Here is an 18,978-nt window from a genome sequence, read left to right as displayed (position 1 = left end):
GATGCTCTGAGGAACAGGTGCCGTAAATGTGTTTTCCTCGGAGCAGTGCGTGCCGCAGGAGACAAAAGTATGTACCCATGGCAGATCCAACATATCCCCTTCTCGTGCAAGCAAGCGAAGGGAGCCAGCCAGCACTTGTTCTCCGTCCCAGTTTTCTCTCTCTTCAGATTCTCTACGCAGCCCAGACGTGCACACTGTTCTGCCCACTGACAGAGAGAGAGAGAGAGAGAGCAGCAGCAGCAGCAGCAGTTGGGGTCACATCTAGTGCACTTCACCCCTGGCCTAAAACAGATGCAAGCGAAGCCTTCATCACGGCCCCAGCTTTCTGTCATGTCTTCAAGGGCTTGTCTCTATATGCTCTTCTGATTCTATATACCCTTTCCTCCGAGCACATAGAATATATTGTTCTGTTGGATAACAGTGAACATTGAAGAAACTAATAAGGTGTGAGAGTACAATTCATCCATATTATACTCACCAACCTCCTAAAAGAGCAGACAAAATGTTTACATCTAGTAGATCATCTCGATCAAAATCTCAATGATCTGAAGCACATCATTAGAACAATGCAAATAAATGAAGAAAAAAAATACTAAAAGAGGGGAACAGAGAAACAAAAAGGCTCTCATCTTTTCCTTTTCTACCTATTGCCATCTTAATGCAATGGTTATTATCCTAGACATCAAATCTGGTGTGTGCATGTGTATGCTTGCGTTTCCAAGCTAAACAATGTCATAAACCACTCTCACCTTGCTCAAATGAACTCCCTGCGGAAGTAGCAACTACATTATTGGCACCCCAATCCAGCATGTTGAACAATGGATCGGCGCCCAAGCCCTTGGGTGGTGCTGCCTTCTCCCTGCTGCCTGGATCACAGCCTGGGAAGATCAGGCTCATGGGATCCGACTCCAGCTCGGCGAGGTCGGCGAAGAAGTCGTCGACGTGGTGGCCGCCCTCCGGTATCAACGGCCTGTAGCTCTGGCTGAACATCTGCTGCATGAGATCACCGTGATCCAGCGCGACAGAAGTATCATGATGGTCTGAACTATCCTTGTCCATTTCTGACCCGGCCATCGTCTCCTCTTTCACGGCCATCGTCGTCGTCGGAGTGTTGTTACTGGTAGTGCTTGTGGTCGCTGTGGTGGTGGTGCTTGTGGCTGCGGTGGCGGTGGCGGCGGCGCTGGTGACGGGCGGGGTTTGATGATCCAGCTCCGCTTTAACGGTTGGCTTCTGCAGGTTGTGCGAGGAGTTGTTCTTGCTGTTCTTGGCGTGGTGAGACCGCGTCGAGCCGGCGAGCGCGTTGCGCTGCGTCGGCCACGGGTGGTTGTGCTCCGAGTTGTAGGTGATGACGAGCAAGCTTGGGTCTGTCCGGCTGCGTTCCACCTGCTTCCGCGCCGGGCATCCTTTCGAGCTGCTGCACCTGTAGTACCCTCTGAACAATGTACATTTTTTCTTCAGAAATCTGAACTTCAGCAATGCTGATATATTATGGATGAAGAAGCGCATGCGTTTTTTTATACATTCCAAAATTTTAGGCGCTATATATTTTCATGCAACCAATCTTTAGCACACAGAATGACTACTACTAAAACTTATGTCACAAGAAATTAAATGTACACCGTATGGGACGATTGACAATATCTAGAACAATTTCAAAATGCATTTTCATACTTTTAATATATTCATAACTTAAGTACAGCATGTTTCTGACTTACAAATATGTTGTGGCAGAATGTTAAGGATGATAGTTGCATCTCTGAGATTATATTTGCATGCAAAAATCACTAGTAAGTAAGAAAAATACTTAGGAATCAGCGAAGAAAAGGGGATTCAATAAGAAGTGAAGGAACTATATATAGCGCTTCAACATTAGAACAAAAAAATATTGTGGACTTCTTTAATCTTTTCTTTAGAAATTTTCAATCGATATGTTGGTGACATATATACGCCTGACAACGAAAGATATATGCGTGTGTCATCACACAGGATAAGAAGGGGTTAGTACCAACGCAACATAGTTTTAATTAAGCTCGACTACTGTCACATACATAGGACAAAGTTTGCACACAAAATGTGAGGCGATGAAACCGTCAGTTGTGCATGAAGCAAATTATATGGAAATTTGATTCATTTAACCTCTTTCTCGGTTTATTCGTGTGAGTTCATATATGCATCGTATTCTTCTACATTGATCCTAATAAGAAAACTCTAACTGAATCAACTCAATATTATTTGAACTGTACAACTGTGGACGACGTTGAAAATTCCATTGCGTGGTTCGAAGGACAAGGCAATAAATACCACTCAGAGTTCTTGAACTTCACAATCGTTATTTAGAAATGCCATGATAGAGTTCAATTAATTCTTGCGCTTGCCAATTGCAATTGATATAGTTTCAGCTGCTACCTTATCATGTGCTGGCTAGCTTCTGCAACTAACCAAATAGAATATTATGACCACGAAAAGAATAGGAATCCGTGTGTCTCCTCCTCCTGATTGAGGAGAGGTTCGAATAATCAGTGGGGCTTTGAGCAATGCATGTTCATATTATTATGATTAGATGATCGATCACCATGTAATGATTCATGCACACATACCCAAATGCATACATGGGATCAGAAGAGAGACCAGTCATTTACCTTGGGTAGGGGGATCCTTTGATAGGCTTCTGCCCATACTTCCTCCAAGCCCAGAGATCAGAAGGAACAACCTCACCGGTGGTCCTCCCTTCTGCTGATGCTGCAGGTGCTGGGATGCAGACCACCTTCCTTGCCTGGTTTTTCCTGCATATCAGACCCAAATGAAACATGAATAAGCAACAAGCGCCAGTGATCATATGCTTAATCAAAATTTAATTTTTAAGCAGACACATTTTTTATATATGATGTGTGTATGATCATCTAAAAGCGTGCATCTTGCAGAAAAATGAGAAGAGTAGGGTTTGCAAGACAGCAAGTTGAGCTTGAGATAAATAGGCATAGTTGTTTTGGGCAAAATAATACTAGCTTAGTTGAGATCCTATCTACTACTGTATTTCTTTTTCAATCGCGTGTAGATGCTAGCTTTTTTCCTTTACTCGGGAGATCTTCACAAACAGCTGGCTACTACTAGTTTATAGTCTATATCTAGATTCTAGAACATTTGATCTTGCTGTTCTTGTTAGAACAAAAGAAAATAGCTTTTGATGTTTTCCTCTCCCTTTTAATCCTTGGAAGATGCAGAATGAGGAAAAGACCAGATTGGGGAGCAGGAAAAGTGACCAGAGCACTTTCCCTGAATTGCGAATCTCGAACCGTGATTCTCTAGCACAAGAAATTCCATGCAAAATTCACATAAATGACACAACCGGGAAAAGAAATTAGGAAGGGCTTGCTCATGCACGACAATGATCAAGAGTTTGCTTAGATCTGGCTGCGATCGCGATGCCGAACCTGCGCTTGATCCCGCCGCCATGCGGCGACGGCATCTGCATCGCTCCGACGGCGTCGAACGCGCACGGCGGTCCAACCGCCAGCCCGGGCATCATCGTCGGCAGGCCGAGCTTCACGGTGTCACCATCTGCCATCATCACCGGGTACGGCCGTATCTCTCTCGGTGACAGCGCCGGCATCTGCATCCCCATCGCCACCACTCCGCCCCCGCCGCTATCCACCAGTGCGCCTCCGCCTCCTCTGCCACCGACAGGCGCCTCAAAGTCGAAGAAGCCGGCAGCGCCGCCGGAGGAGCAGGCGCGGAAGTCGCTGCCGGTGCCAAAGGCGTCCGAGAGGCCGGCGAACGCATCCCCGAAGCCGTCGCCGCTCGGGCCGGCGCCATCCGACGACGACGGCTGGGGTGGCGGGAAGAGCCCGGCTCCCGGCTCGGGAGCCGGGAGCTGATGCCACCCCGGGGTGCCCGTGGAGGACAGTTCCGCGACACCAGCCGGCATCGCGCCGCCGGCTCGGATGACGTCGGTGAGGTCCCCGGCCTGGCGGTGGTCGCCGTCCATCCTTTGCAAGAAGTAGTCGCACATGGCTACCTCCGTAAACCTTGCTTTGCTATTTGCTAGCGACCGTGATCCTCTCCAGGAGCTGCTCTACAGGAGAGTGAGCTCTCGGTTGGCAATTCGCAAGAACTCGAGAAAGGCAACTGATTTAGGGTTATATAGAAGGAGGAGAAGCTCGAGGCTTGAGAGAGCTAGCTTCTTGCTCGCGAGGGTTTCTGAAGCTAGCGAGCTCGGCTGAATTCGCTCGATCCGGGTTTGTTTGTTTGTGCGTGAGGGGGCGGGGGGAAGCGGATGATATGAGCGCGGTGTGCTAGCTGTACAATCAAACTGTCCTTTCTTTACAAGGACATGAGAGAGAGAGAGAGTGGAGGAGAGAGAGGAGAGGGAGGCAAGCACAGTACGTTGGGCTGGCTCGGAGCGGACAAAATTGTGGCAGAGAGCAGGGAGGAGAGAGGGAACTGGGAGTGGTAGTGCTCTTTTCCTGATGGAAAAGTAGGATATGTATCATCATGCATGGTCGCTGACTTCTTTTTCCCCGGCCTGCGAGTGCTCTCGATGCGCGGAGCACACGCAGCTCGGGTCGGAGGCCGCGGTAAACAAAAAGGAAATGGCGCTGCCGCGCGCGGTAAAAATTTGGGAGGTGAGGTGAGGAATCGCCGGATCAGGAAGGTGGTCATGGACCCTTGTCCTTGTCGTGCCGCTGCCGCGCGCCTTGGCAGGCAGAGCCAGGCAGCCAGCGGCCTGCCTGCCGCGACAGCAAGTCCAAGCGCGCAAGCCATATGGTATGGCGACGCGTTACATGTGTTCCCACCAGCTCTTCTAGCTGGTCGTAGCCTGGTGTACGTGTGCCTGTCGGTACCAGAAACTTTTCCCCAGTCGGCAGCGGTCTGTGGTAATCGTGTTGCTTAGTCGGCCCTCAGTTGTAATGGCTCGATCAATGTAGTGATCAATGATTCGAGAGGCTTAATTAGCTCTTGATCCATTCCAAGCCATTGTACTATTCCTTTCAGCACCTGATCAACCAGCTGGAGGGTCTGGCTGGATCAATAAGAACGCGGACGCCATGTTTGAAGGCGTCTCTGCGGCGCAAACGATGATATGCTTAATTAGCACCGATAAAATAAGCTAAGCTCGATCGGCGTTATCTCTTTCCGTGATATTAAATGCGGAGCCCCGCCCTGCCGGGCTAACGTGCCTGCCTTCGTCTTCCTCACGTCAGACCAGCTGCGCCTCTCGGACTCGGGTGCCCGGCCGCTCATAAAGAAATACAATACTGCCGTTCGAAGCGAAGGCGGCGATGCTCTTGTGAAAGTGCAGCAGCTGCTTGATCGAACAGCGCTTAATGACCTCTGCAGCCAGTCCATGGTCCGGAGCTCCAGGCATGCGATCTTGCTATTTCTACAGTGATGCACACAGCATGCACGAGCGGTGTCAGTCCATATTACGTTCGTCAGGACCCGGTACCCTAAAGCTGCCCAAGGGGCCGGGGCAATGGTTGTAGTTCATTTACCTCTGTCTAATAATAGAGTAAAGTCTACCACCGATCCAAATGGGTTTCTCAATTTTATGTAGTTAGTGTTGCATACTTGCATTCATGGGAGTGGAGAGGAGAGAACTGAGGAAAAAAAAGGAAAATAATATTTATTTCACTATTATATTGTCTCTGTGCATCGAGGAGCTGATGAAGAAGTATGTTTAGGTAAATTTCAGACCAAACATATGTCTGCCGGGTAAAACCTAGTCTTCATGCAGTCTGAAAAAGATTATTACTATTTCAGCAGCAGTTTGACTGCTCCAGCAGCGTGCACCGTGCGTGCGGTATGCTCTAGCTAGTATACGTATATATATTCTCCAGGCCCGCCCACGCATGTACGTGTAGAACTGGAGTCCTCTTGAGACCGAGTCAAGGCCAGCATGCAAAGATTCTCGCGTCATTTAACCGCACGCGCGTCCGCGTCCGCCCGTATCTTTTGGTGTTCGTGCGCGGCGATGCTTCTGAAAAATTGTTTTCTGACAGCAGCCTAGCTAGCTATACACGTTTAACCCTTTCAGAATTCCTCTCTCCAGGAAAGATTCTGATCTCTGAATACACGGCCACACGCAGCGGTCTCGCAGATCAACTCGTCGTCCACACACTACTGCTGCTTGACTTGCTGTGGCCGACGGTACTGAAATGTGCGAGCTGTCTCGCTCTGTTCCCTGCTAGCTGCAGGGCGGATCGAACCAGCAACATGTTTTCGAGCTGGCAGTTTTTTTCCCCCATCACTGACAGTGACAGGAGTAAACTACATCGATCGTCTCTTAACTACGTGAAACGGTGGTTAATGTGGAGCAGCAGTTCGTTAATTACAGTGTCGATCTGCTGGAGCCCGGTGCGGTTAATCTGATTGCCCTGTGTGGCCATAAAATAATCGGGACAAGACAAACTCATTAAGGATGGCCACATGACGACAGCCGGCTGAATTTCAAGCTAGCGCCGTGCTCGAAGACCGTTAAAGAAACAAGCCACTTGCGTGCATGGTGTCTGCAGGCAGCGAAGTGATCGATTCCTTGCATCTTTTCAGCATCACACGATTCGTTATGTTTCTGAATATTTTTTCAGCATGCACGTTCAGGCATGTGCTTTGAAATCTAGCATCACACGGATATCTCACTGTGGCTGCTACTAGCTGTTGATTAGGAGCCAAGAAGCCCTAGCCTTTTTGCCCTCTCCCTCGCTCGCTTTCATCAGGCACCACTGATTCATCACTGGGATTCTCTCTGACTCTGATCGTGGAACAGGCATGCGCACACAGTTGAACGACATGGGGGCCTGGAAGCAGCAAGAGGGAATAAGAAGCATCCTACCATGCATGTGCCACCTAGGCATAGCTTGCATACTATAATGCAACATGCAGGTGCTAATTAATTAAGGGGTTACTTGCAAACATGTATTATAAATATGAGTAGCTGACACTGACTGTTTAGTTATAATCAAGCAAGCAAGCACCGTGTCGATCTGTTCCTTGCATGTGCGATACTTCTTCTTCCTCTGCAGGCATCCCGGCATAGGAACAGTACAGTGAGCTTTACGGTTTCACTGATTGCTCACTTCTGAAGCTTATTTCGAGCGCTTTGTTCTGGTGCATTGATTATACAGATCGAGCTTAGTGTCGTCCATATACTATATACCCATGTGTAATTGATTTATGTAACCGCGATTGCTTAAGCGATGCCGTCATGGTTATCAACAGAATAATGTGTCATCAGGACTTCCAAATGCTCATGCCATGTGATGATGTGAGACCCTTCAACGATCGGATTGAGAAAAAAAAGCCATGTTCAGTTTTGTTCACATGCATTCATTCCCGCCTTGTTATTTTATTTCGTTGGAGAAGGATGAGACCGATGAATATCTTGAGAAAACAGTGTGCATGAACATCTCGCAACTGTTTTTGCATTGGCATCTCTATATGTTTATTTGGAGCAAAATCCAATCTTACGTGAATGCAAAAGGCTATTTCTGTTTGTGCACTTGACCTGTGCATGCTTATCCTCACAAAGCCATATCAAATTAAGCCAGTGATTATCTTATATTAGTTACAGATCAGTCCAAATATGCTCCCGTAATCACAAATTAGTTATTTCCATCAGGACGTCGTTGATGTTTTTTCTACTGTAAATAATTGATATATGCATAATGATACATATAAAGATACCCCTTTGTATGTCGACGTACCTGATCCCTTAGCTGACCATGACACTTCGTTAAAAAAGAAACAAACTGAGAATACGACGTGCTTGATACAATTTTTGGAACTGTCCCCTGGCATGAATTTGTCTATATTGCTCCAATTAAATATAAATATATATTACTTAAAACAATTGCTACGGGCATGTATGTGTGCTTGCAGTTGTAGTTAAGGCATGTTTGTTGTTTTAGCCAGCTTTTGGCTTTTGCTTCTCGGAAGCAAGCTGCAACAAACAACCAACTTCATTTCAAAATTGGCTTTAAAAGCAAACCTGCATTTCTATTTTAGCGACAAACTAGTTTGGAAATTGGAAGAGCTTTTGCTGGCTTACGACAAGCTAGAGATGAAGTTTTGAGCTGAGGTATACATCTCATTTCATCCAAACACCAATAATCCAAAACACACCCCGTTTTTCTAGATTCTCTAGGGCTAGCTTTTCATCAACATATTCTAAAAGCCAACTTTGGAACATTAGCATGGATTGGAACAAACAAATAGATCCTAAGTACTCTTACTGATTTTAGAAATTTATGTAAATCCCGTCAGAGAGTACTCCCTCTAGTCATCGCCAATAAGTAATGTTTTGGACACTAAAGTGGTACGGGAAACACAAATTTGACTAATACATTTTATTACAAATATATGTAAGGTACAGTAAAGTATGTTTTTTTTTATTAAAACTTCACTATTTCGGAAAAATAAAACTCTTTTCGTACCATTTCCAAACATGCTCGACACATAGAAAACAATATGCAACCAAAGTTTGAAATGTTTGAATTAAGATAACCTCACTTCACTTACTTGTGACTAGATGGAGCAGTTAATACGCAATATTTTGGATTAGTACGCTACTAGGTGGCTAGCATGTATGGGCAATCGTACTTTAGTAGCTTAGTGTCAAGGATAACTGTCTAGCTAGCTATAGCCAAGCATCACATATCATACGACTGCATATTTAGATTATCTCTTTCTAGTAGGTAGGGAGTATAAAATAAAACTAACGGGTGGGGCACATCACCTATCCTGTCCATACATCGATGCCCAGTTCACACCTAACCGAGTGCACGGGTTGTCATGTTGCTTGTTGCTTCGGTGCCATGGCTCGATCGATCAACTTAATTGCAGCGCCAATGCTCAATACGTATAGCTAATTAAGAAAAATAAATAAATAAAAGATACCTGAAAAATAAGTTAGCAAAACTACCCATGAAGTTTCGCGTACGCGGCATCCCCCAAAGACTCGGACCGATCGGCCGATCTGTCCCTGTCCGTCGGTGCTTGGTAGTATTTCGAATTTTCGGTGTGCCCTGAACTCCTGATAATGAGACGCGTGCATCCATGCCAAGTGCCTTGTGACGAGACAAAACAGGCTTGGGGAGGCGTGTGGGTACATGTAAAGTGCGGATCACCTTTGCTTCCACTGACAGGCATCTCTCCCCCCGCGATTCCAAGCTTCTCGAAGTGAGCTCCCGATCCTTAAAAATCGTTGACTTGGCGGGCCGGGAGCAGGAGTCAAAATCTCGACCCCAACCAAAAAGTTCATCGGGCTGGGCTTTCTCGGGTGAACCCAACCAAAGTATTATCATCGATCCCGGCCCATGGATACAGACAACCGCGGCCAGCCTCACGGCCCAAAACGTGATCCCCCGCCAGTCCGCCTGGGCCGAAGCCGACGTGTCGACGTGGCCTCGGAGTGGCCAGTTTGGCCCAGCACCAAGTCGTCGCCCGCGCCGCGCGCGGCGGTTGTGCATCAAACCACACCTGCCGAGCGCCCGGCCCGCGGTGGAGACCAGCGCAGCGTCACCCCCGATCCCTTTTTACACCCCCCCCCCCCCCCCCCCGCGACGCGATGCCATGATGGAACCGCCCGAGGAACGCCCGCCCTCCGCCGTCGTGCCCGCGATGCCGGAGTTCCGCGACTGGGGCGGCCTGCCCGAGCTTCCGCTCTCGGAGGTGCTGCGGCGCCTCCTCCCCTGCCTCCGCTCCATCTACGCCTTCGCGGCCGTCTGCCGCCCCTGGCGCCGCCTCCTCCGCTCCTCCGCCGACCTCCTCCGCCCCCTCCTGCCCCCGCTCATCCTCAACCCAAGATCCAGCGTTATCGCCGCCTTCTACAAGCTCGTCCTCGCGCAGCCGCTCGCCTATCGCACCGATCTCCGCGCGGAGGGCGCGGTCCTCCTGTCTGCCTCTCGCGGCCACCTCCTCCTCCACCGCCGCCGCGGCCCGTCCGAAGGCGAAGCCCGCATCATCATCATCGACGCTTTCACCGGAGCCGAGCGCCGCGAGATCACGCTCCCGTACCCTCGCTTCTCATACCACTACGCCGCCCTCTCGCCGACCCACCTCCTCGTCTTCCACTCCAAGCACGCCTTCTTCTCCCTCCCCTTCCCCGACCCAAACCCCAATCCAAGCTCCTCCAGTCTCCACTGGACCAAGCACAGCCTCCCCCGCTCTGCGTCCTTTGTCACGGGCATCCTCGGATTCCGCGGCCGCGTCCTTGGCTTGACCGACCTCGCGCAGCTGCTCGAGTTCCGCCTCTGCGCCAGCCCTCAAGGCCAGAGCCAGACCGTCCAGATGCTTCCCGCTGCCGGCCTCCCAGACGCCACCACGTTCGAACGGTGGCACTTTGGGCCCCGTCTGGTCGCCGCCGGGGATCGGCTACTGCTTGTGCTATTCATGCTGGAGCCAAAATCGGCCTCCTTGTTTCAGAATAAAAGGGGAGTGACGAAGGTGGCCGTTTACGGGCTTGACATTGCACAGATGAGATGGGAGGAAGTGGAGAACATTGGGGCGTACAGCTTGTTTGTGGACTGCAAGAGTGCTGCTGCGTGCATAGATGTAAGAAGCTGCGGCGTGGAGGAGAATCGAGTTTATGTTGTGGCTCCTGGGTGCCCCTGGAGATCATTTCCACCAGGGTGGGAGGCGGCTCTCGGCGATGCTGACAATGAACTGTTTAGCAGAAGAGCAATGGATCGGCAGCCGTGGCCATCAAACATATGGGTTTATCCACAGCTCTTCTACTGATTATATTTGTGTGGCAATGCTTGTATCAAATGTAGAACAACAGTATCTAGGTTCAGCTGCTGTTTCGATTGCTGAAGATGTTGCTTATATGGTTTGTGATACTGCAATAATGAGTGATGTAGTAGTTTGTTGCTTTGATCCAACATTTGCTGACCTGAAACACTACTAATAGCAAAATTATATTATAACAACATACTGAAACACTAAAACGGTATGAGACATGCTAATAATTTATTTGTGTGCCTATATGTGATTTTTCTCTCCTGTTCTTTTGGAACATTTTTCTTTCACATTTAATTTATTCTAAAGTTCTCTTATGGTTTTCCATCCAGGAGAAAAGTTCACCTATACTTTTGTTGTATGAAAGAAAAACAATTAACCACACTTGTTTGAATCCTTTTCCCTGAACTCGAGCTACTTTAGTCCTTTATCTGAAACATTTTGTGTTCTGTATGACCTCTGTATGGAGGGTAACTCCATAAGTTTTAAGCCTTTTGTCGCTAATGATCCATGGTTGGTCTCCATCGCTATGCTGATTTACAAATAGAATGGGTTGGCCAGAACACCATGCTCCTTATTGGGCCACTTATAAATCTACTCTATGTAATTCATCAAAATAGATGTTCTATCTCGATCCTTCTTGACTGTTTTTGCATGAACATTGGGTCCTGGTCAGATAAATAACCAACACTAGAAGCATTGAAATAAACAGCTACACTTGATAGTAGCAGGCAGCTGTATTTCTTTCTGCATAAAAGCATGGAAGAAGATATACATTTGAACATGTGAAGAAGAGATGTAAGAGCACCCCCATGGCGAGGTATTTCTAGAAATTCCATTGCATGTTTTCCTGAGTACTGCAATGACATTTCTACCTCCTCCTAGCCGTGATATATCCGAACTAATTACAAGAATTTCGAGGATTCTCATTCTCATTGAGTTTGAAGAGGTGTAGGAAATCTGAATGTGCAGATCATTAAACTTTCGCTGCTTCAGCTGGTGCATCAGCCCTCTCAGCAACTATCTGCTCATAGAGATCTCTAATCTTCAGTCCAACGATGGTCTGGAAGAGGCCTGTTCCATTGTTGCTCCCTGGGAAGTCTGCATGCTTTAGCATTTGCTGTGTCACTTCTCCGTAGAATTTAGTTGAGAGGTTGCTTAGATGGCTCTCCACATAGATGAGCTCATCTAGTCTGTCGAATTGCCCATCCATCTCCAACACTGATACCTGAATACATCAATCAAATGCTAACTCTTCAAAACTTTGGGTCAGGTAGAGACTGATTAACAGTTATAGTTGGTCAGCCAAACAAATTCTTGGACACAGAACAAACTTTTTCCTGAGGGGCTGAAGAGGATAAATAATCAGAGATGAATTACCTCGTGGCCGAAGTAAGTGTCTGGGCCATAGGCAAATTTTATGCCAGGGTAAGAGCATGTGAGCTTTCTTCCGCAAGGCACCCAGCTGATACTTGATCCTTCATCGAAGAGGTAAACTGGGTTGAAGTGCTTCACGCCTTCTTTCATGATCAATTTAACACGCAGCACCTTTCCTTCGTTGTCATCGGGAATCAACTGTGTCGGCAGAACTTCAATCACAGCATCAGCGTATTGCTTCTGCGGATCTGCCACACCGAATGGTAAGCTTTAATATGTCTTCATTTGTTGAGTTTGAGTTTCATTAGTTGAAGTGGCATTTTATTGTATAGTCTTTGCTTATTCAGAAACAACTTAGGCTGATCTTATCATATCAACAAAGTTGGCGACCTCAATTAAAAATAACATAGTTGGGAGAATGCTATACCAATGAAGGCATCAAAATCTGGTTTTCTAGCTTCGATACTAGCCTGGATGCTTTCAAGGCTGTGCCCGCGCTCTGCCATGTCCCGCTGCCAAAGTACCGGTGATATTTTAGAGGATAGAAAACAGCATACAATCCCTTTAATGACTCATGAGGAACAAGAAAAAAATATATAATTATTGCTGTTCAGCTGACCTGAATTTTCCATGCAAACTTAACCTCATCACTGATGTCCAAATAGATGCTGAAATCTAGGAGGTCTCTCACACGCTCATCAAACCTGGTTGAAACAAATAAGTGGTAATTAGATATTATAAATAGAAAATAATTCTGATTATAACAAAACCGCGTTACTTTGACTTGTTCTTTTAACTCTTTAAGGCGCCAGAGAATTAAAGTTTGTCTAGGGAAAAGCTTATTGTAGCCATTTATCTGAATACAATGAAGAAATAAAAGAACAAACACCATATAGCATGAGAGAATGAGCCAGAGTAGTAGCACAAGTGGATCATAGGCATAGAATGTGAGCTTACATTGGGTGCAAGCCCTCAATGACAAAAATCTTTGGGGGCGTGATAACCTCCGGTGGGTCGAGGAGGCCAGTGACATGGTTGTAGATCGGCTTCTGAATTGCCTGGCCTTCTTTGATCGCCTTCACTTGCTCATACATGAGATCAAAGTTGTTCGCCCTTGGGTCGAGGGCGGTCACACCCTTCTCCTTCCTCCCGGTTCTGTCCAAGGAATGGTAGTCATCAAGGCAGATCACCGTCGTGGTGTCACTGATGAGGGTGTTGGAGTCCGGGTTCCCACCCTTGGGTGGCTCTGCAGCACCACCAAACACACTGGTGAGACGGCGCATGAAGGTACTCTTCCCGCATCCTGAGTCTGCCGCCAGGCCAATCACCACTGGCTTCTCGACGGAGCATGAAACCTGAAAGGTTCTTGCCCCAACATGCCTTCTGCCACCTCTCCTGTTGCTGGTGAAGAAGATGACTTGCTTCTGCCTGAAGCCTGTGTTCGAGACTGTTGCGCATGGGGAGTGCAGGGAGGTGGTTGTGTGCGCGCTGCAGATCGCCATTTTTGCTCGCCGGCCTTTGTTCTGGGCTAAGCTTTCTCTTCTTCCCTCTAAGCCTTATGGGTGGCACTTGAAGAGAAGAGGAGGGAGTGTGCAATGATGGATGTGGAGCTAGAAGAACATAAGAAGGAAAAGAGGGTGGCGATGATGTGATGTCCCTATTTTTCACTTTCTTTCTTTTTTCTGATAATATCAAGGGCAGCTTATACGGAGCTGAAAATGAGTCATTCTTAACCGGTGTATTTTGTCAGTATTCTACCTCCGGATGCTGAAGTTTCTTGTTCAGAAAAGTTATATTAAAACGTTTTTTAGTGGCCACCATTCCCGGTGATGTTCTTAACATGCCACAGCGGGTTTTGTATATGTCTGAAATTATTCTTTTTATTGCTCGTCTGCAAAGCTGCTACGATGCTACGTATTCGAGATTCTCATACATGTCTTGGATTTTAATGCCCTGGAGAAGGAATACTTGGGCTTGTTTTTGTCGTTGCTGATTGCTGATTCCTGAGTTGTGAGATTCCTGACTTGTGACGGCCAGGGGCGCACGAGCGAAAAGCTTGGTTGTGGTTCCATGATTTCAGATATGGTTTTGCCACGTGGCGGCGCAAGGATGGCTGGCTGCAGATGAGGGAATGATGGGTGGCTGGAGATGAGACCTGGGAGGACTTCGGGAGGATGCTGATGAGTGGTGATGATCCCCACCCGTACGATGCAGTGCACCTGTACGTTCTGGGTCTCGGAACACAGTGCCCCCTGCAGTACACGCGATAACCTGATGGCCAGTGCCCCTGTGGCGGTGCGCCAGGTAAGCATCCGCGTCACTTGACGGCCACAGCTAGTCAGCGTCCAGTCGTCCACATCGCCACATGTCCAAGTCCAGAGGGATTTCCTTTCCCTTCTTCTTTTCGAATAATGCCAGTCAGAAACATATGTGCTGTATGCATCGAGGGAAATGCATTCATTTGGATTCACGAGCCGAAGCAATATTCGCTACTACACTGCCAATGCGCCACAGAAAATCCTCCGGAACAAAAAGGTTGCATAATCGTGTCTCGGCACTGGACAGCAATGCTGACTCTGTTGCAACAGTTGCAACCATGCTGACTCGCATAAAAATGGGAGAACCAGAATATTACCAAGGGAGTCTCACCTGACTGGCAGACTCGTCGTTGACGTTAACAAATAAGTACAGTCGGAAACATTGAGGAGCACGAACCTATGCTGTTCGGCAGAAGCTGAATCTCCAAGAAAGACTGGGAGATCTGTTCAACGTCAGAAAACACACAAATGAGATCCCAGGAAGCCAGGATGGTTGCTGTCTTGGGTTCCAACAACCATGGCTCTTGTTGTAAGGTACCAACAGACCAATCAAACTGCCCAGCCACACTAGCAAACAGAAGTGTACACAAAGTGCAATTTTGTATATGGGTAAAAAAATAGATCAGTCAGAAACGACACTACTATATAATGGTATACCCCTCAACTTCAAAGTTAAAAAAGATATACATCGTCATAACATACAACAATGGACATGTACTTATGTGTATGCACAGAACCGCAGCGCAATCAGATGGTATTGATAGTAAATCCTTCCATCGCCTACTTGTGCCCTCTGAAGTACATGTATACTTTCTGCATGCACCAAACAAACAAAGATCAAACAACTGTTGGTCATGGTAAAAAATAAACAGTGTTCGTATTAGCAGAATGTATCATACAGACCAAACATCTTCACACACATGTTGACAGTTTAAACAAAAAGGCAAAGTTACATAACATTTTTCACAATGACTCACTCCTGATGTGACACGCTTGCTCAACCTTCAATTTTTCATGACAATATGTGTATTCAATTGTGTACATTTGTACAGTCCTTTGTTGAAACAAATACGATGAGGAAAAACTAACATAGAAACTACAAAGACAAGGATTAGAAACAGACTCACTGACTAAAAACAGCAAAGGCACTATTACTCTATTAGGAACTTATGTGCCATCCAAAAATTGCTTGCAAGAACTCAAAAAAATCTCACAAATTCATATAGATGTAGAAACTGTAACTATTTTTTTTGGCGAGAGAAACTGTAACTATATTAGGAGCCTATTTTTTTAATTTTTAAGGAGAACTTCAGTTTGTTGAGAACTATGCCTATAATTGAATAGCTAGAGCCTGGAGATAAATGCAGTCATAGATAATAAAAAGGATACTTATCCTACAGAAGTTTATATTTAAAAGGAACTAAGGATTTAAAATTCGAACATTTCCAGTAGTCCAGTGTGTAACTATATTGATCCCAAATGAGCATAGCCAAAAACAGAACATATGCAACCACCGTAAATGGCTGCCATGATTGAAATGCCCATGTAGCCCACGTGCATTAATTACCAAGAGATGACAGAAACTAAATCCATGAAAATTGAGAAAGAAAGGAAAATGCATAGGAGGGAAGGGATGGAATGGCAAACATGCAAAGTGGATAAGTCACAGACCTGAAGAACCCATATGCTCACAAGTGTCTCCAAGCAAAACAAGGCAAATCCGACAAAGTAAAAGATCTGAAGGGGAAAAAAATTGATTTATATGTCAGATACTCATCTTTGACCTCCTAAATTGTAATGAAAACTTTCGCAGACTAAAAGTGTAAAATTGCTTGAGAAAGCAAGTGACACAGCTCTTTTATAGCTTTGAGCTGCAAAAGGATAAAAATGATGACAAAAAAATCTATGACGTACTCACCCCAACTATCGCATGATCAGAGAAGGTGTCAATTGCAGCCAGTATACCCCTGATGACAAACAAAGAATATTTCTCTTAACAAGACAGATGAACTAAAAATCATGTGAATCTTGCAGAGGTATAATGAGATAAATAATCCATCTGAATAGTAAGGACTAAGAAAGGCAAGTCAAGATTAAGTACATATAATATACTAGAGCGAAATGAAGTTCAAAACTTAACAAGCACGGCCTAGTTTTGGAAAGCTCATGCCAAGGCCTTTCATGGGCATATAGATGCTCCTAATTGCACTATGTAAGAGCGAACATAAGCAAGTACTGCTAGTGGTTATTGAAGAAAAGAGTCAAATGATGGTAGCTAATAAAAATTCTTTACTCCAACAAATGCTAAATGTGTAAGGAAGCTTACGTTAATGATTTTCCACGGAATATAATTGGAGGAGCAATGGCAGCAAAGATGCAAAAGCCAATGTGGAGCTGTGCACAACCAGAGATATGTAAAGTAAATAAATCAGGTTCATAGCAGAAATAGCATTTCAATATCAAGAATGCAGAAGCCACGACTTGATCAACAAATTACCAGGTAACATAGGAAAAACCATCCAAAGCTGAAAGCACTGTCAGTTCTGTTAAACAAGTTGGCAGAGAATTAGTACAAAAACACTGTTAGTGCCAGAAAACATAAAGCAGAAGGTCTGTCAGGTCACTTAAAGCTAAACGCATATGGCAAGATTTGGATCCTACTTCAGTCAGACAAGAATATGAACAATGCTCTATTGCCTATTAATAATGCTATGCATGCTCAGCTGACAGGAAGTGAAATCCATAAATTAGCACTGTGAACTAGAGTAGACTAATTAGTATTTATAGCAGGAAGCATTAACCAATAGCCACATACCTCATTGCTCGGTAGAGAGGTCTATACCACATCAAATAGGACAAAGGGATGCCAAGCATACCATAGATTGTAGCCAGGAAAAATAGCTTGGAATCTGCAAGCATAAGAATATCCACGATTTAGTTGTCTGCTGCACTAAAAGATAACAGTACAACAAAAATGAGCACTGTCTGTACTTAAACCAGGTCATGTACGATCTGCAGTAAATGTGGAGGTGTATGAAAAAAAAACAGTATATAGGAAGGACAGAAACTAGCTAGAAGAAATGCTGAGCTCACCTCCCCCTCTGATCCAACAGACAATGACAGCAATAAAATTCCAGAAGAGACAAAGCACTATGCCTGTACATCATAGCAAAAAAAAAAAAAAAACCTCCATAAGATGGTAAGTACAACTGTACAACCAATGCAAACTCCTGAAACACTAAATGTGCACATCACGCATTATGAACAACAACTCAGGGATGCATGTATACCAAGCCAGCTCGCGAACGCAAGATACTGCAACTTCTGAGCGTTTGCTGGTATCTCATTGGCAATGTCGTGGTGGATGATTGGGAAGAATGGCGGCCAGTTCTTGTCCTCCATGGGCACCCCAGCTACGACATAGAATTATAAATCAATGAAAGAACACGATTCATTGTTCCATACGAATTGTAATGAAAGATAACCATTGAGCTAAGTTCAATTTGTGTATAACGCGGAAGCATACCACTCTTGAGAGCTTCCTCCCTCCTCCTGATATCCTTGACCCCCAAAGATTCCACCGAAGAATAGAAAAATTCAGTCAAGATCCATGTCATGCAATAATTAATAGCGAGAATCCAAGGGAACAGCACAGCAACGCGTACCGCCTCTCGCCTCCTGAGATCTGATTCCCACTGCGACAGCTCCTTCGCTTTGCCCTTCGAATCCTTCATCCCAAAAGGCAGCCACATTACCACACATGCTCACTCGATCAATAAGCACGCAACTAAGTACTGGGTAAAGAGAAGGAGGGGCAGCATCCTCTCTTACGTTCATGGTGTCGAGGGGGATGTCGACGGTCGCGTTGCCCCTGCCGCCGCCGAACCCGACGGGCTCCGCCGGCCGGAACCCGAACTGCGACTTGCCGCCTGCACCACGCGCTCCTGCACCTCCTCCTCCTCCATTCTACACCGCACCAAACCAGAACCTCGTTCAGCACGCGCCCGAGCCAAGCGAGGAGATCTCTCGCGGCCGAGATCTGCCACGCCGCTCGTGCCAAACCCACGCGGAATGTGGGGAGGGAGGGGGAGAGAGCAGAGCAGAGGGCGGTCGGGGGTTACCGAGAAGGGGTTATCGTCGGCGCCCTCGTCGAAGGGGTTGGGATCGTGGTGCATGCTCGCTGCCGGCGACGGGGGCTGGCGGGCGGAGCGGCGAACGGGCTACCTTGATCGCGGTGGTCGTTGGTGCGTGGAAACTGGACTTCTGGAGAGGGAAGCGGTGGGAGGGGTGGGCGTGTCGGGCGTGGTGGGAGTGGACTGACCTGACCGACTACTCAAGTCGCTTCCGGTTCAAGTTGCTCTCATCTCTCTGTTTGTTTTTTTTTTCCATCCGTTCATTCGCAGACTTCGCTGGCAGGTGGGACCGGACAGCTTACCGTCTTTTTCTTAGATCAGATAATTTTGAGACTTGAGAGGGAAATTTAAAATACGCTGTCGCGTATGTTCTGTGCTTTTTTCTCTTGAAATCTCGTGTTCTAAACCGGCAAGGT

At 46.5% G+C, this 18,978-nt stretch overlaps 4 protein-coding genes across 4 annotated transcripts; 1 reads left to right on the top strand and 3 right to left on the bottom strand.

The window, feature by feature from the left end:
* Positions 1–427: 427 nt before the first annotated feature.
* LOC112872455 (probable WRKY transcription factor 14) lies at positions 428–4,306 on the bottom strand. The gene is made up of 3 exons (XM_025935543.1): positions 3,432–4,306; positions 2,640–2,783; positions 428–1,432 (listed from the first exon to the last, which is right to left on the bottom strand). Exons 1-3 carry the CDS (start codon positions 4,007–4,009, stop codon positions 733–735), a joined length of 1,422 nt encoding a protein of 473 aa, XP_025791328.1. The 5' UTR covers positions 4,010–4,306; the 3' UTR covers positions 428–732.
* A 5,238-nt stretch (positions 4,307–9,544) lies between these two features.
* On the top strand, positions 9,545–10,872 carry LOC112884169. Its single transcript, XM_025949527.1, has one exon. It carries the CDS (start codon positions 9,568–9,570, stop codon positions 10,732–10,734), a length of 1,167 nt encoding a protein of 388 aa, XP_025805312.1. The 5' UTR covers positions 9,545–9,567; the 3' UTR covers positions 10,735–10,872.
* Positions 10,873–11,439: 567 nt separating this feature from the next.
* LOC112884160 (phosphoribulokinase, chloroplastic) lies at positions 11,440–13,719 on the bottom strand. The gene is made up of 5 exons (XM_025949517.1): positions 13,069–13,719; positions 12,731–12,815; positions 12,539–12,623; positions 12,115–12,359; positions 11,440–11,962 (listed from the first exon to the last, which is right to left on the bottom strand). Exons 1-5 carry the CDS (start codon positions 13,611–13,613, stop codon positions 11,711–11,713), a joined length of 1,212 nt encoding a protein of 403 aa, XP_025805302.1. The 5' UTR covers positions 13,614–13,719; the 3' UTR covers positions 11,440–11,710.
* Positions 13,720–14,978: 1,259 nt separating this feature from the next.
* Positions 14,979–18,752, bottom strand: LOC112884177 (secretory carrier-associated membrane protein 5). The gene is made up of 12 exons (XM_025949536.1): positions 18,551–18,752; positions 18,261–18,395; positions 18,095–18,157; positions 17,956–17,989; positions 17,720–17,842; positions 17,523–17,585; positions 17,245–17,338; positions 16,927–16,972; positions 16,756–16,823; positions 16,348–16,396; positions 16,101–16,166; positions 14,979–15,242 (listed from the first exon to the last, which is right to left on the bottom strand). The coding sequence occupies exons 1-12, from the start codon at positions 18,602–18,604 to the stop codon at positions 15,210–15,212; spliced, it is 828 nt and encodes a 275-aa protein (XP_025805321.1). The 5' UTR covers positions 18,605–18,752; the 3' UTR covers positions 14,979–15,209.
* Positions 18,753–18,978: the final 226 nt, after the last annotated feature.

Source organism: Panicum hallii, chromosome 1 (assembly GCF_002211085.1).
Source record: "Panicum hallii strain FIL2 chromosome 1, PHallii_v3.1, whole genome shotgun sequence".
Lineage (NCBI taxonomy): Eukaryota > Viridiplantae > Streptophyta > Magnoliopsida > Poales > Poaceae > Panicum > Panicum hallii.
The sequence above is the reverse complement of the archived record's forward strand: the minus strand, read 5'-3'. Positions and strand labels throughout refer to the sequence as shown.